Source organism: Anopheles moucheti, chromosome 3 (assembly GCF_943734755.1).
Source record: "Anopheles moucheti chromosome 3, idAnoMoucSN_F20_07, whole genome shotgun sequence".
Taxonomy (NCBI): Eukaryota; Metazoa; Arthropoda; class Insecta; order Diptera; family Culicidae; genus Anopheles; species Anopheles moucheti.
In genome coordinates, this window is record NC_069141.1 from 52318064 (window position 1) to 52334953 (window position 16890).

General features: G+C 42.2%; 5 protein-coding genes across 5 annotated transcripts; 3 read left to right on the forward strand and 2 right to left on the reverse strand.

Annotated features, from left to right (window-relative positions):
• The first annotated feature begins 5938 nt into the window (after positions 1-5938).
• On the forward strand, positions 5939-6367 carry LOC128302804 (larval cuticle protein A2B-like). The gene has a single exon (XM_053039657.1). It carries the CDS (start codon positions 5939-5941, stop codon positions 6365-6367), a length of 429 nt encoding a protein of 142 aa, XP_052895617.1.
• Positions 6368-8909: 2542 nt separating this feature from the next.
• On the forward strand, positions 8910-9745 carry LOC128302401 (trichohyalin-like). Its single transcript, XM_053039220.1, has 2 exons — positions 8910-8924; positions 9002-9745. Exons 1-2 carry the CDS (start codon positions 8910-8912, stop codon positions 9743-9745), a joined length of 759 nt encoding a protein of 252 aa, XP_052895180.1.
• A 2412-nt stretch (positions 9746-12157) lies between these two features.
• On the forward strand, positions 12158-12743 carry LOC128302805 (larval cuticle protein A2B-like). The gene is made up of 2 exons (XM_053039658.1): positions 12158-12163; positions 12237-12743. Exons 1-2 carry the CDS (start codon positions 12158-12160, stop codon positions 12741-12743), a joined length of 513 nt encoding a protein of 170 aa, XP_052895618.1.
• A 499-nt stretch (positions 12744-13242) lies between these two features.
• On the reverse strand, positions 13243-14047 carry LOC128302402 (uncharacterized). Its single transcript, XM_053039221.1, has 2 exons — positions 14039-14047; positions 13243-13962 (listed from the first exon to the last, which is right to left on the reverse strand). Exons 1-2 carry the CDS (start codon positions 14045-14047, stop codon positions 13243-13245), a joined length of 729 nt encoding a protein of 242 aa, XP_052895181.1.
• A 585-nt stretch (positions 14048-14632) lies between these two features.
• On the reverse strand, positions 14633-16639 carry LOC128302400 (uncharacterized). Its single transcript, XM_053039219.1, has one exon. The coding sequence runs from the start codon at positions 16637-16639 to the stop codon at positions 14633-14635; it is 2007 nt and encodes a 668-aa protein (XP_052895179.1).
• Positions 16640-16890: the final 251 nt, after the last annotated feature.

Genomic DNA, 16890 nt, shown 5'->3' on the forward strand with positions numbered 1-16890 from the left:
AAATCTCATGCAGGATTGTGCCGTGGCCGTGTTTGTTTTGGGACAGGATCACCATCGGGAAGGAGAATAGCTGCAACAGTAAAGCAACAAGGTGCTTTTCCCGGTTGTGCTGCTGTGCCGCAACAAAAACGATGCATTTGCTACGGCACTCATCTTACACGTTTCACATTTACACCCTCACAACCAGTATTGCATAATTGCATTAGTTTGTATCATTAGCTGCGTAAGTCAAATCGGCAGGAGAACGAGAAGAGTGAGAAGAAACCGCCGCATGTAAATAATAACAATGAAGATGCTGTTGATATCTGCCTCTTAAACATGTTTGTATCACTTCTTCAATTTCTTATTGTTTGATTCCGAAACTGGTCTTTTGTGTTGTTGTGTTGTTCCAACCCTTGCAAGTGTTTGCTTTATTTCTCCGCAGAAGAGTGGAATTCAATTAAATTATGTTGGCAGAAATTTTTGATTCATCAGCACCCAGGCGTCGGTGGGAAAAAGTACTCAAAGACAGGTGTACATAAAAGGGGTAAACAATGAAGAAATAAAGTCAAGAAAGACGCAATTACCAACTAATATGGACTTCGTGTTGGCCCTCTTTCGTCTGCGCTATGTTAATTTACCCAACGATGTACCTCACCGTGCTGGAGTAAGCTGCAAATAATCACGATAACGATGAGGAATAATTAGTGTGTTCGTTAATCAAATGATTACCCTCGGCTCGGCACCATTCATCTGACGGCGCATAATCCTACCGTTCAGGGGATGTTCAATGCAGCTTTTCTGCTAATTGAACGACTGCACCTACTTAACTGGGAATATCTCGATGCCCTAGGTTTTGGAAGCCGTTGTTCAGGGTTATGCTTTTGGCTACATTTTCACTACATTTGCATTGCACATATCTCAAAAAACTCTAAATTCGCTGAATAAACCGAATGGTTATAAACATGCTGTTGTTTTCATATAAAATTTATCTTGTTTAAAATATTTTATATGTTTGAAAGATGTTTGTGTTGAAATGTGGTATTTGCCCTTTAAATTCGATTTAAATATTAAGCAACATAACCAGTTCGTCAAATAAAATATACATCAACTCATAAAACTTAATCTATAGAAATTACTATATTCGAACAGCTTTACATTTTGTACAATACATAGTCGAAGTATTGTTTTAAATAAAAACGTAGCTATACGAGATAATTCGTTTGAAGAAATGTCTGGATTATGTCTGGAGGATGATGGATTATTTAACTATGGAATCGGGATAGGCGGCATCTGTTTCTCGCACAAGTAGCTATCCAATTACATTTGTATGGAGGACTCACTATGCAGCTACGGGTGAAGATGTGAAAATAAATGAAAATATTTTACTAGAGTAAATACTTTTGAGGTAGAAGAGAACAAAACATTAAAAAGTTCAAGGTTAGCTCAATGTGTTTACTAGAAAGAAAGCAATATTTTAAAATTATCCTTCAACACAAAATGATCGTTTCTACAAATGATGCAAAGTATTCAATACGTGCGTACAATTAGTACATAATACATTTTAAAATAAACGTGGTTTTTATGAATGAAATATCAATTTTGTAAATACCAAACTAAATCAATGTAAAATATCATTGATCAACAAAACACAGCTCATCACAGCATGACGGATAATGATTCAATCGTTAAAACGCCTAAATGTAGGCAATGGAAATTTTGAGTCACTGTAAGTTGTATGCGATTTGTGCTAAAAAGTATGCAATGCAACGTACACAATGAGAATATATAAACTGATCATTTCAGTGTGATTTGTGAGGCATTTTAGACGATATTCAATATACGATAGTAAATTTTGTCGTGTTAAGTAAGTAAAATAAAAATATTATTTAATGATTCAAACTCACACTTTTGAAAAGATATTATTAAGAGTGTAAATGGTGATTTATGATGTTTGAACAAGTTTTCAATGTTTAATGTATTTGAACTGGTGATGGCCGACTTTTTTATGGGCAATCATTTGTACAAATGATCGTTCTTTTAGAAAAGTCGTTAGTTTGCGTTTGTGATAATCGTTTATTCGTAGTCTACAATTTATGGTGATTTGTTTACAGAATCTAATAACACATTTCAAGTCTTTGGATCTATTACATAATACAATTACTCCGAGAAAGATGATTTTCATTTAGTTCATGACCATCCAGCTGTAATGCATTCTACGGTAATCGAATTCGTAACTGATCCGTACGAAACGTTGATCATTTGACATAAAGTACTAAAATGTCTCGGAAAGGTAACCAATCCTCTTCCAAAACTGGTCAATAAGATGCGTGAAAATACTGTGCGAAACGTTTGTCGTCCTAGCCAAAGCCTAAGCCAAACCTCGGGTGAGAAAACAGAGTTCACCTTCCATAAAGGTGGTTTGCAACCGCCGTGAGATGAATTTCATCAAACCTTGCATCCCCGTAGAGGAGTGGAGCTACAACAACAAAAAACACATGTCAGCTCAATTTCCTACCATGCGCACTAGTAGCTGCCCCAGGGCGATGGCTCTTAAAAAGGCTCAAACCAATTTGCTGCAAATCGCGACCAATTGGATTGGAGCGTGATCTTGCGTGCGAACGTCACCGATGTCCGGTCAGCGCCATACCGACACACCGAGCCAATCCGTGTAACGAGAGCCACCCTACGGCGAGCTAAATACCGTTTTATTTCTGCTAAATACGTACAATCATTCCGCCGGGCCGGGTTAGAAATGGTGGGACAAAAAAAAAACATATCACTAAATATGCTGTGTTCTTTCAAAAAGGGCTGCCGTCCCTTTGGGCAGTTCCGTTTAAAGATTTAGAAACCATCATCGCTAAACTGACCGCCGCCCCGTGCCGCCGATGACCTCTTAACGTTGATTTGACGTGATTCATGGTTGATGTTGGATCATTACTGTTATTATCTGCGCTCGGTTTAAATATGTTTTAGCAATCCAGAGCGTACACGCACAGGAGGGCACGTGGTCGGCCATGTCACCGGGTGGTTTGGGGGTAGTCCCCGACCCTAGGAGTCAACCTTTCGAATGAGAAACGTTTGATGCAATCCGTTGAAATTCTCGCCAAATGCCGCAATGTGGTCATTCGATGGGAAAAAGCACACACGCCCAAAACCGATTGCTTTGCGATGATCTCGATCCTAATCGATCGCACAGTGCTGGAAGATTGATTGGACTGTCGGTCGATCGATCATATGACGCGCAGATCGTTCACGCTGTGCTGCTGACTTCGAACCCCCATTCGGAAACTCCACCCCACTAAGGGCCAGTGCAATTTTGCTCTCTTCTCTGTGCGCGAAGCCTTTTTGCCCTTCCTTTCCAACCGCTCGATACGATGCAATGAATCAATTTCATAAGAACGTCGGCATTCGGCTCGGAAACGTCGCACAGATGGAAGCCGGCTCCCAAACTAAAGCCATTACCCGCTTGGCTTGGATGACATTCTCACACGTCGCACGCTACAGCTTGACGGATCGTTTCGGAAAATGGTCCCATCAGAAATCTCGCGCCAGCAAGTGGGATGCCGGTGACGTGTTGAAATGTTTATTTGAAACTAATTGTACGCGGCCCGGAGGGGAGATCAACATTTTTGGCAATAAACCATGCTAGCTCGTGATATTTTTTTTCTCTTTGTTTCCCATGACGCCGATGCTAAAATCGAATCTTCAGCACCGTACGGTCGGCAGGGATGCTGGTGCGTAGAGGTCACACTGCGCGTTGCATCTCGCTGGATGCGAAATTATGTGCGAAAAAGACATAAAACACAGTTCATCAAACGAATCGCGTGCTTAGCGAGAGTGCGTCGCGGCGGACAAAAGGCAAACTCTAATCAGTAGTCTCATACAATTCGTCGCGATTCGGTGACCATCGCGATGGGCGAAGACCACTTGCACTTTTCGACAACGGGCGTGATCGAGCACTGACAAAACACAACACAGGCAGAAACAAAACGGCTAAGCGCACGTGAGGAAAATTGTTTTAGAGGTACGGTGTGGTACGTGGTTACTAACTTTAATGGCCATGGATGTCATGCCAGGTTTGGTTTTTTTTGTTTCAGGGCGAGAAAATGAATCGAATTTGGAGTGGAAAATGATTGAGCGCGGCTATATGCGGCGTGGGAAAAATGTGCAAAGTGACCTTTTCGGAGTGAGAGTTGGGAGGAGTTTATGGATGTGCGAAATAGCATCCGACCTGGGTTGTTTTGCTGATTTTATTGCATTTGAAAGGTGCATGAATGAAAAAAGAGGATGAATCACATTCAATTAACAGGGTAATGTTTCAATGATAAAATCTTTGTTTCTAAACTGTTCGCAAAAAATTAACAATTATTTGATTCAATGCTCGACGGTATTTAAACTCGTGCAAATATTAGGCGTACAAAAAGATTTTAATTTTTAATATCATAAAATTTATAAATTAAGGCGGCTTATTAACGCGAAAATAAGTAGTTCTAAGTCACGCGGATATTCGAGAAGCTCTTTATTCGCATAGACCGATTTTTTCCCATTTCCTTACATTTTAATTATTCTATAAAAATAAAAGAAACTAAGCGAAAACTAAGCGATCAGCAAGAACTGATCAGCAATCAGAATAATAGGAAACAACTAATCCTAACGGGTTGTATAACACCTATTGTAACGCCTCAAAATTTTAAGTTTTTATTTTTAATAAAAAAATCAGCAACCGATTTTGAAACTAGTTGCTTTCTGTTGCTGAACAACATTCTCTTTAAGTTACTGAACAATATTCCCGGTTCATCGATGTTCGCGATACGTTTTCATAGTGATGATAATTAAGAGTTGATCGTAATTCACCCGGTTATAAGTTATCCAAAAATATGTTATAATATTAAGATCTATGTTTGTACAATTACTCTTTGCATATTTGCATTGAAAGATTTCCATGAGTCTCTTATGCAGGCTTTGTCCAGAAAAAAACTTCCTTTTCAACAAGATCGTAAAAGATTTAAAGATTCCAGTTCTACCTCCTTACAATCGAGATCAAGTTGAGAAGAAAACAAAAATGTTTTTGACTCTGATGAAATAATATTCTGTAAATTATATTACTTTTTTCAAGTTACACCAGAATGAATCGAGACAGATGTGAAATCCTTCTTACTTTTTAAAACTTATGCTAGATGAAACATTTTACATCAACCTACACGCATTCCAGTTTAATTCGAACAGTATACAGAAATTAATTTCATTTTGCAAAATGATCAAGTAAACTCTGTTTTGATAGATGTTCTAACATTAACTATACTGTTAGCTAATCTAATATTTCGCCCGAGAAACATTGGTTTGTATGCAATCATGCACCGATCCAATAAATTGACTAAATTCTAATGTAACAGAAAGTTCATGCGATTAGAATCTCAATATCAATTTTATCAATCAATCAATTTTATGTCTACTTTCTATAAAAAAATTGAAAGGTTATAATAAAAAAAGATTTCTGTTTTTTCTAAAAATATCAAGGAGATACCAGCTAATTACTAATCTAATAATTCTTTACAGCTCCACTCTTTCTCTAACGGTGCTTATTGCAGTGAAAAACTGGGCCATGCTTTTTTAATAACTGACATTTCATGGAGCGTGCAAAGGTTTACAAGTCGCTCCGTTTACTGTTAACACTGCATTAGAAGTACATCCTTCCCATCCCACCACCTTAATGGACATGTGTACCATTTGCATATGATTTACAGCTGACCGATTCGTTAATTATAATCGATCAACGGAGCGAACGGGGCATGAAACGGAACGGATTAGAAGGTTCTCCGAAAGCTCGTACCGGGCAAAACATACTTATAAACCATACCAAACTTACTATGTCGGTTCAGTTGATTGGTCGCGCACTGTGCAGTGCATGTCCGTTCGGTTGCAATTCCAATTCTAGAAGATAAATAGAACCAACAGCATGCCGGCCCACGTACAAGCAAGTGTCCTGCAGCGATTGATTCCGATGCTTGTGTTACTGTCGATCGCTGCAGCCCTACCCGCCGTATCGATGCGTCCCGATTCGAACACCATCACCAACATCAATCAACGCCGATCGAACGCAGGGAAAACGCTGGCTCACACACCCCGGTACGAGTTCGCTTACGGCGTGAAGGACCCAATTACGGGCGATCACAAAGATCAGTGGGAAAAGCGGGACGGGGACCGGGTGCGGGGCGTTTACATGCTGGAGGAGGCCGACGGGACACAGCGCATCGTAGAGTATGAGGCAGACGACGTGCAAGGCTTCCGGGCGATCGTCACCATCGTCGAGCTGGCCAAGGGCACGCAGGCGCAGCATGAACCGATCGCACACAGCTACAGCATGCTCTCGCAGTCTTCAATTTAGGGACGGTCTTGAGAGAAGCTCCAGGAATGGCCTTTGCAATCGAGTAATACATCTTCCCGATCACATCATCAACTCGAAATGGATCGCACGAATAAACTCTATTAGTGACAAATAAATGCCGATGTATCGATCCAACCGATCGATGAATCAATTAACGTCCTGCTGCGTAATGCGTCGTTTGAGATTAGTTCGCCTATACGGAACCGTTGATGAACGTCCGATCGAGAAATAATACAGCTGGAAACGTTGAAACGTCCGCTAAAGCCTCTAATTCAATGGCCCTTAAAATAGGCAAACCACTGCAGAAGCCAATCATTAGCGGAGCAGAAGTTGCGTCGAATTTGCGTCTTTCCAGTTTTCAGCTCCCTTCAGTGCGCGTGCCTGATTACGGCGTACATTCATTCAATGAATGCAACCCGCTTGTTGCAGCGAAGCCTCACTAGCACCAAATAAATATGAAACCTTCTTGTGTCGCTTCCAGGCCCACCTGAAGCTGCAATCGTAATTTTTTTCGCAACGGTTACACCTCATTAGGGTACGGGCTGTACGGTTCGGGTGGTTTGAAGAACTCGGCAGCCTCATCAGAGCCCACTTCAACCGTTGCAGGGTGTCACATAGCGAATCAAACGAGGCACCGCCAAATGGCAAAGGTTCTTCGGCGCGTTTGGAAATTGTACCGCGTCCGTGAGCGTCATTCCTGGGTATATTCTGTTCGCCATTCGTGCCACTGGATTCAGCCGGCACGAATCATCGTGTTTACTTAATTATCCAAAGACTGCTGCTCGGCACTATCAGACATGCAAGAAAGTGTCTTTTCCCGTCGCGCTGTCCGCAGTCGTTCCATGGCTTGGCGAGGTGTAGGGATCTGTGACTTTAAAAGGGGTTTCCCTGCAAATGGTAAATTCCACATATGTCTGATTCCCGTTCGAGTTTGCGTATCGGGTAGGTGGTTTTTTTTTCTATTGGAAAATGGAACTATAACAGTGCATCGCATGGAGGTGAATAATTAACGCTAGTCTTCGGGGTGATGACTAAATAAATGTAAACTATTTGAAACACCTAATAGGGATACAATTACGTAAGCAAAGGATGAGCAGCGTATAGTAGGAGTTTAATTTAGCTACTTTGTAAGGGATTAATTGAACTTTTATTTGATTCAAGAAGAACGGCATTGCTTAAATCTGTTCGAATTCTAATCTAATGAACAATTCACATTAGTTTGGAGGCATTTCCTTCTATGAATAAAAAGAAAATAATTCTTCTTTTTCTATACTAGCACAAAGACCTCAAGAGGTTTATACTTGCCATTCCTGGCTTTCTTTGACTTTTTCCTTAATAATTAAAGGTCGATCAAAATTTGATAATAATTTTGATAATAAAATAATCAAAATAATAATAAAAATAATAAAAATAATCAAAAATCGATCAAATTGTAAATTGTCAATTGTAATCGATCGATTTGTAAATCAAAGATTAGGTGTTTAAAATAGTTAAGGATAAAAAAAATCGAAGAATTCTGTTGTTAAATTGAACAACTTGTAAGAATCTATGATTTTATGCATTAAAACACCGAGTGTTTGCAACGGTTATAAATTTCATTGTACTTTTTAAAAGTAACAAATGTATTTCGTAAAAAATGTAAAAGTTTTTTTTTTATTTTACTTGTTTTAAATGAACCGCAAGCTACAGTAGCAGGAAGCGAATATGAAAATTAAAGTTGTTAATTATCTGGTCGTAACAACACTTGGCCACACAAACAAGTTTCCTAAATGTGTTCGTTTTCACTTTTGCGAAGCATGTGAACCACTCATGCAACCCACTATTAAACGATCGCACCATCGAACCGTACGACAGCACCCGATCTGCTACGAACGGCACCGGCTCCGAAGGCTCAGGGTTTAGTACTGACCAAAAAAACGCACAAAACACATCGAAAGTGTCGATCACACTCGATTAATCCTTCGGCGCCAAAGTCGCCCCAGATTTGGCCGGCGCTCGATCAACCATAGCCGAGAACAAGCCTCCACAACGCGGGGGTGTCTATACACGATGTTCCTACCAATGAGTCTTAGAACGCATGGGGGCCTTAGAATGGTGGGAAGAAGGCGGACGTTAAGACGGCGGCGATGGTAGCGTCGGTACGCAATATGAAACTCTCGCCTAGCGGTGGTCCAACAAGAGGAAAGCGAACCGATGGATGCCGATGAAGCATGCGGAGCATGTCGGAAGTGAATCTAGGCCGAAAACCGTTGGTCAAATTTGGCCGGTCGAACCATGTTCATTCGTCTGGCAGACGAGTGCGGGTGCATCGTAGCTGATCGTAGTTAGCACATTTCGATCTAGTCACTATAAAAGTTTGCGCAACCCCCTGCTGCTGTATCAGTTCCTTACCGTCGATCGTACCGTTTAAATCGTAGCTGTGTTGTTTTACTACACCGTGTGAGTCGCTGAGCTAGTTCTAATTGCTTCGAGCCGTATATTATAGAGCTTCTTGGGGTAGATTTGCAGAAAGGAAAAAAAAAACACCTGAGACCTGAGAAAAATGTTCAGCGCAAAGGTGAGCATGACGCACGGCTTTGAAATGCCTGGGTATCGTTAGTGACGTGATGTGCTATTTAACACGTGTTCCTATAGGTTATTCTGCTGATCGGTGTTGTGATGCTGTTTGGGCTTAGTGGGTCGGTAGCTCAGACGAGTTCTACGAAAGATGACTCCGCGACGAAGGAAGCCGTTACCGAGCTGGCCACCGTTACGGAAAGTGAGCTTACCACGGAACGGTTTAACGCTAGTCGTGTTCTGAACGCGATCCGGGCAGAAATCGAACGTCGCCGTACCGAACGGCGGGAGCAAACCCAGCAAAGAACGCAAGAGCGTCGGGAGCAGATCCTGCGAACGTTGGACAACCTGAGCGAACGTCGTCGCGAATTCGAGCTTCGACGTCAGGAAGCCGTGCAGGATGCCGAAGCCCTCAAGGAGGCTCGTCGCCAGGATATGGAGGCACGTCGAGTTGGACGACTTCCCCAGCGTGAACGTGAGCGTGCCAATCGTGTTCGGCTGGAGCAGCTGTCCGAACAGACCACACCGGAGGAGAACGAAATTGAAGACTCCTTCGATGGGGTAGGGGGTAGTGAGGAAGGATCGGATGTGGTACAGCGGGTCCGTAACCTGTTACTAATCGAGGAAGCGGGCGGTAATTTGCGACTGATCGATCTAGACACCGAAGAAGGCCAACAGTTTGTGCTGAGCGGTGGTGTTAAGCGTGAACAGAGTGGGGAGGTTAGTGAGATGGAACAGGAGACCGAAAGTGACGAAGGTGACATGCAGAAGGAGGGTGAAGATGAAGCGGGCAAGCGGAAACTCAAGACGGGCCAAATTTAGAAGAGAGTAGTACAAGAGAAACTATGAGTGTTGAATATTTAGATAAGTAGTTCCTGTTTCATCGTTTACCGTTCATCATATATTTATCATTTGTTATGTTCCAAATGCCATTAAATTAATAATTTTTGAAATAAAAATTTAGAAAACGAAAGCAAGCAGATTGTTTATTATTTTAGAAATAAGTATGAAAGTATCCGAATATGATCACACGTATTATTCTCTTGAACGTACAAAACATTTGATTTATATTTACAATTTTATTAATTCAATGACAGCTGTTAGTTCGAGAAACAATAATCCGTAGAAACAAAAAATATGTTGAAAAGTTTTTGAAATAATTTACTACAATATTTGCTGAATATTTTGTAAAAAATGTGCACTTATCCTAAAGATGGCAAAGAGCTTCTACCCAATATATCACAGTGTATGAGAAAAGCAAATTTCAAGGAGTGTTTATAAAATTAAACTAATTTGAGGAAGCCTTTACCGGCAATAACACTAGGTGGGCCAATTTTAATCGACTAAGTTTTATTTCGTAGATCGAGTTTAAAAAATGAGTATCTGAAATATGAAATGTTAGTATTGTAAAGATTTCCATAATAGTTCATTTTGTGATAAAATTATTGCAAATAAAGATATTATTAATTTTTCAATTCTATTATTAAATTCAAAGAAACATTTGAAAAAAACCATATTTTTATGAAAAAGGAACAATTCATTTTAAGTTATAAGAAGTTACGAAATCAAATAAGGGCCATATTAAATTTAAGCCTCAACCCTCTTTTTTGGGTCAATTGTTGATAAAATGCAAAATTTCATGCCATTTGGATTATTATTTCGTACCTCTGGTTTAAAAAAGGTTTAAGCTTAAAACCTTTAAAAAAAGTCCTTTAAAAATGAAAATATATAAAAATAATATAAAATATTATACCATTTTGAAGGGGAGTTGTTGTTTGATGAGTTTATAGAGATTTTGAACGATAGCTCATTCATCTCTAACTTTGCAGAGGTGTGCTAGTTGATCGCTGGTATGCACGCAGGACTGATTCCAGCTACGGGTAAATATAGTCAAAGATAGCCAGAAATTTTAGGCCTAGACCACTTGAGGTTGTTGTGCCGGTAAAAATAAAGAAACTATTTTGAGACGGCTATGCTTTGTGTTTTATCAAATAATTTTTTTTTCTTCTTAGAAGCATCATAAAGAACTTAATTGAATGAAACTTGTACAAAAATAATCAATAAGATTGAATGATAGTTAAGAAAAGCTTATAATTGATCGAAACTTGTATCCAAAAAATAAATAACACTAAATCACAGTTATGAAAAATTGAAAATATACAACTAAATAAAATACCATTCTGACGGTCCAATAAAATGATTGTGTACGCTACATTTATGGTTCAACTTTAAACTTAACCTTTAACGCATGAAAGAGATAGATCTGTATTATTTACTGACACGACCATATCTTTCTCCGAACACCCCCAAATAATTACCTACACCATTCCAATACAATTGTACCAAACCTTGCATTGTTGCTCCCTTTTGAGGTGCAAATTTCGACACTGACCTACAAACTGGAGCACCCAAACCCTTCCAGATTGCCCATAAACCTTCCCTTCCCTCTTCCCAACCGCGGTTCCAGTCAACGACACCTTCGCTCGTGTTACCTTTTTTTCACTCTCACCTTCGACCACCATGCGCACCATGGCATCAATCATCGCCGTTCATGATGGAAGCCTTCCCCGGTGCATGTCGAGCGGTTACGGTCGAGAAAATTATGTTGCCCAAGTGTACATTAACATTTCCCACCTTTATTGGTCGCCGTTGGTGCCACTTCCGTTTCAGCAACGGATTTGCACATGTTCGGTCACCGGACCACGACGGCAAAAGCGATCACTTCCTTTCCAAATCGGAAGCAAATCGCTTTTGTGTACTTTTGTTGGGTGATTTAAAATTGAAAACACCTTTCGCTAGTGCGCTCGATTGAAGCGGTGTATATGGAAAATTTTCTTCATAACAATGGGAAACTGTTTGACTCAGGGCATGGTGCGTGAGTAGGTAAACACCTCGAAGAAATGCAAAGCTGTTCAACCTTGGTGTACGAGATCGCTGGCCATTGCGAGGAAAGTAGGGCGCCAGTGTTGCGTGCTGTGCCTCGAGTGCATGTCGTTCAGCAGAGATACGTTCCGTGGGATAAATCATGAGCTTTTGGGAACTGTACTTGTACACTTTGCTTAGATTTTGCATTCTTAATAGAAGATGATTTCCCCCGCCCAGTTTTATTATTCTAGCACGGTTTGAAGGGCGGTCATTCTGAGTATAAAAGGGAGGTTTTGCAGAGATGTTGCTATCAGTCATTAATAGTTCTAGCTTCTTATCACAACAGAAAATTTCTACTTCAAATATACAATGAAGGTAAGCGAGTTGACTTGTGTTTTTTTTTTTATTAAATATTATACTTAATGATCTAAAATGTTCATCGTTTTAGCTTCTAGCCCTACTAGTCACGATGGAATTTTTGTACTGTGCCTGCGCACAGGACGAAATAGCTGAAGAACGCAAACTTATTTCGTATGAAACGAAAGTCTTTCACAAAATCCCCGAGCATACAATAGTCGAGGAGAAAGCAGAGGAAAATAAAAAGGACCCCATAATTGAGAAAAAAGACGCAACCGGTGAGTTGGAAAAGGAAAAGTCTTCGATTCCCAGTTACGAGTTCGGCTATGGCGTTAAGGATCCGATCAGTGGCGACCATAAGGATCAGTGGGAAAAGCGTCACGGTGATCACGTGAAGGGTGCGTATCGGTTTGACGAATCGGACGGTACGCAACGCGTGGTAGAATATGAAGCAGATGGCAAGAAAGGCTTTGCAGCGACTGTGAAGAATATCGAGCGTAAAGACACCGCCGTCGAAGGTGAGGAAGTATCGATTGTGGGAAAGAAGGAGGGCAAAGTGGCACACAGCTATAGCTACCTTAAGCGAATTGACCACTAACGGATCGCTAATCAAAATGATGCAACAGTGACCTAGATATAGGAGTTGCTATACAAGCAGCACTTCCCAAACAACGGTGTCAATTGCAGTTCGTGAGTGCATTGAACTCGGCTGGTATAATTTAATCTTATCCTATTTATGGAGCATAGATTGGAGCCCTAATCAACAGATTGCATATAATTACTACTTCTTTCCTTCCTTCCGTTTCGGTTGATTACATGTGGCAGTTCCCAAAACGGGTGGTTTTACTTTGTAGGAACAAAATAAATATAGGATTGTAACTTCTTTGCAAACGGCTGTCGATTGAATTAAATCATGGTGGGCATTTGAATGAGATGACCATGAAATGGTTTTCTATTAGCGTTTTGGTAATAGTTGAAAGAATAAATTATATTGAGTTTTCTTAGTAACATCTACCATAGTCACAGAGTTATATAGTCTTTAGATCTTCACACATCATATATCAGTCATCTTCCTAATTTGGGTGTTTTTCTTAACTTTAGTCGACTTTTTTCAGTTTGCTGTAACTTTGAGCTACGGGTGCATCGGAATGTCCCCAGCGAACATCACCGCGGTGACGATCATCGATACGATCGATTTCCTTCACAATTGCCTCAAATCCATTCTTGTCGTCGGCTTCATACTCAACGACACGCTTCGTACCGTCGGGCTGATCGAGCGTATACTTTCCCTTCACGTGATCACCGACTCGCTTTTCCCACTGCTCCTTGTTGTCACCCGTTGACGGATCATGCACGCCGTAAGCGAATTCGTACAGTGGGAAATCGTTAAAGTATCGATCCTTTTTGCCACCTTGCTTATCATCCTGTTCCGTTTGAATTTGTTTTTTCACGCCCAGTTCTTTCTCCTGGCGAGATTTTTGCTGACGGCGGCGTTCTTCACGTATCGGCAGTCGTCCTTGGGCACGCCCGATTGCTTCACGATTGCGCTCCTCGCGATTTTCCATACCCGTGCCTTCCTGTTGGCGATCGTTGAACTCACGCTTACGTTCGTCGGCAGCCGATTCCATATCCTGCTGATTGTCTTGTTCCATCTGCTTTCCTTCGGCAGTGATGCCGAAAACTTCCTCGATCGTGTTTGTTATCTGCTCCCAGTCCATCTTGGTTTTGCGATCCTGCAATGGAGTTCCCCCTCTTTGCTGCAGGTTCTGAGGAGCCGCAGCTCCCAGAACAAGGAGAGCCGAGAGAAAAACCAAAATCTATCCGAATCAAAGAAGCAATGGAGATACAATCAATTTTGATCTTCAAAAAATAATCTTAAAGGTTTGAAATTACCTTAGCCATATTGGTTTTGTGTATAGTTCAAGCAAGATGAAACAGGTTGCAAAGGCGATAACTGAATGATGTGGGTTCTGTTGCATTCTTGAGCTTTTATACCGATAATGAAACGTATTGAAAGAATGGCGTGACTCAGTGTAGCTTCCTCGTTAAATGGACATGCCGACGTTGGTTGACCTTAGGAAAGGTGCAGTACAAACATGCAAACACTAGCTGAAGACGACGCTCTCGCTCGACCATAACATGTAGTTCAAGTGTGAGGTAACTGTAACAAACGGTTGCTTCTAGCGGGAAATTTGTAAACCGTGTTCTCGGTCAATGTCGTCAAATGAGAGCGAATTCACGAAATTGAAATACATCAAGAAACCTTTTTGATGTTTATAATGCTGTAGAAGTACAATTAATGTCATCATTAGTACATTCCATCCCAACCGAATTGCATTAATAAACTCTTCTTTAACAGGTCAACAACAACGTCTACTATTTATTAACTCGCTAGGTGGTATTCTTAAACAGAGGTAACAAAATGGGTGCGGTTAGGATTCCATTTTACGCATCAACCTATAGGAATGTCCAGGGGTTTACATCAGTTTAACTAATCTTCTGGAACTTTACATAGCTTTGCCCACCGTTGGCAGACTTTTGCCCATCCTTGGCTCCAGCCCGTTTTCTTCCTCCGGGCACGAACCCAAACACGGGATTGTCTACGTAAGCCATCGGCCCTATTTCACGCACCGGTTGCTGTTGCCTGTATTCTGACCCACTCCACGAACCCTCGGATAGCGCCGGGGTATGCTCCGATTTTACCTTCTCCAGGAACTTTTGCGATTTGTACACGCCTTGGAACGATTTCGATCCTCCATATCCAATCTTAACCACCTTCTCCTTCCGTCCGGGCTTTAGAGCACCCTTGTTGATGAGCACCTTCAACTGGTCGAGCTGTTGCTTTTGTGCTGGAGTAGGACCGGGCAGGTTTCCATCTCCCACTTTCGCTACCTTTTTACCATTCTCTGCCCGTATGTCAAAGGATTTGGTTGGATCTTCAATCGCTGACGTCTCCTTCGGTGGTTCTTGATCGGCATTTTCGAGTTTGGTAAAATTTTCCACATCTTGAACGGTTATTTCCTTTTTCAGGTAATCTTTAAACAACCGATTGAACTCCAATATTGTCAGACCGCCCTGACGCCCAGCGAGAATTCTTGTCATTTCTTGAATGTCCATATTGGCATCGATATCGGCCGGTCCACTCGTGACTTCCTCCTCGTTGCCGTTTTCTCCGTCCTCTTCGGTCTCACCTTCGGGTGTTTCCTCAACGTTCTCTTCGATCGGACGAATGGAATCTTCAAAGTCCTTAAAATCGGCACTCAGATAATCTCCGTAACTGTTGCGCAACTTGCCGGAGGCAAAACGCACCTGGGGGACATTCTTGCGAGAACTCTCCGTTGCAGATGTATTATCAACTTCTGCCTGCTTGGTGGAAGTGGATACCGGTGTCATGGATGTGGTCGTTTCCGTGTCGCTTACAAAATAACCTACGGTCGTAAAACTTCCTCCAGTGCGTAAGCCTTCCTGCAGAAAGTCGTCGGGTTGTCGTTCTTCCTCTGTTTGTGGTCGTTTTCGCGTTCCCGCACTGGCGCGGATAGTTTGTTGTGAGTTTCTTGATGACTCGATCGTTCCCTGACGCTCACGATTTGCATTGACTTTGTTCTGAGCTCCGGTCTCGGATCTAACGTTAGTGTTTGTTTGTGTCTCTATCTTCTTTCTGGGATTCTCGTACTTAAGCAGCAGATAAATCTCCTCGTTCTCCTCTACGGCGGATTTTGGAATCGATTTAAACAGCTTGCCGGGAGGTTTTACCGTTGTGGTCGTTGTAGTGGTGATAGTTGGATCGGTAGAAAACAACACTGGCCCACGCTCTCGCAACTGAGGAGTATTGTAAAAGTCCTGCGCACTGATCGGCCTCACAATGGCGTCCCGCTCCGCTTTTGGCTCGTCCGGTGGATAGTATTCAACCGATTGGTACGACAGAACACGGTTCTGACCGCGGCCCTGGCTGCTCTGGAATATATTCGCTTGCAGTGGCACCTCCTCCAGCCCCGGGGACACGGCATTAAAGTCTATGCTCTTGATCGGTTTAACACTCGGCAGCACTTCACCGGTGGTCACTTTCTTTGCACTTTGTACCGTCGGTTTTGGAACCGCCAGTGTGGAGGAGATACGTTCCCCCTCACCGTCCGCACTACCACTGGCACCAGCGCCGCCCCGTTCTGCGTTCGCGGCACCAAAGAACTGTTCGTTGCGCTGCTGGACATTTTCTTTACTCGCACTTCCGGTGGCAATCGTGGGCGCTAGTGGCACCGAGCGCGACGTGCCCTCGCGCGGACTGTCCGCGTTCACATGCCGCTGGTGGACGGCGAACGAACCGTGCTTGATATTGATCTCATACTCGTCTTTCTTCAGTGCACTCCCGGTGGAAACCAGCAGTGTGGCGAAGCACAGTATGATCACCACCAGCTGGAACCAGATACAGAAAAGGGATTTCTTAAGATCACTGACGACGTCGCGCTCACGCAAACCACTGAAACTCACCTTAAACATTGCGAGCGAGTCTCAAAGGAAGAGGCACCGGGCTTTGTTGGCTCTGTTTGGCGAGCCCGCAAAACGAAACAGAACGTTACGTGCCCTCTTCTAAAGCTACGACTACTACCGCGTTAATGGCTATCAGTGGACTGACCACTTTCTTTACTTTCGCTCATGGTATTTATAAGCTCGCCGTTCCACGGGTTTGTCTGTCTCTCCCCGAGGGCTTGGCTGGGCATTATGCGTGCATTATGCGCATCTAGTAGGGG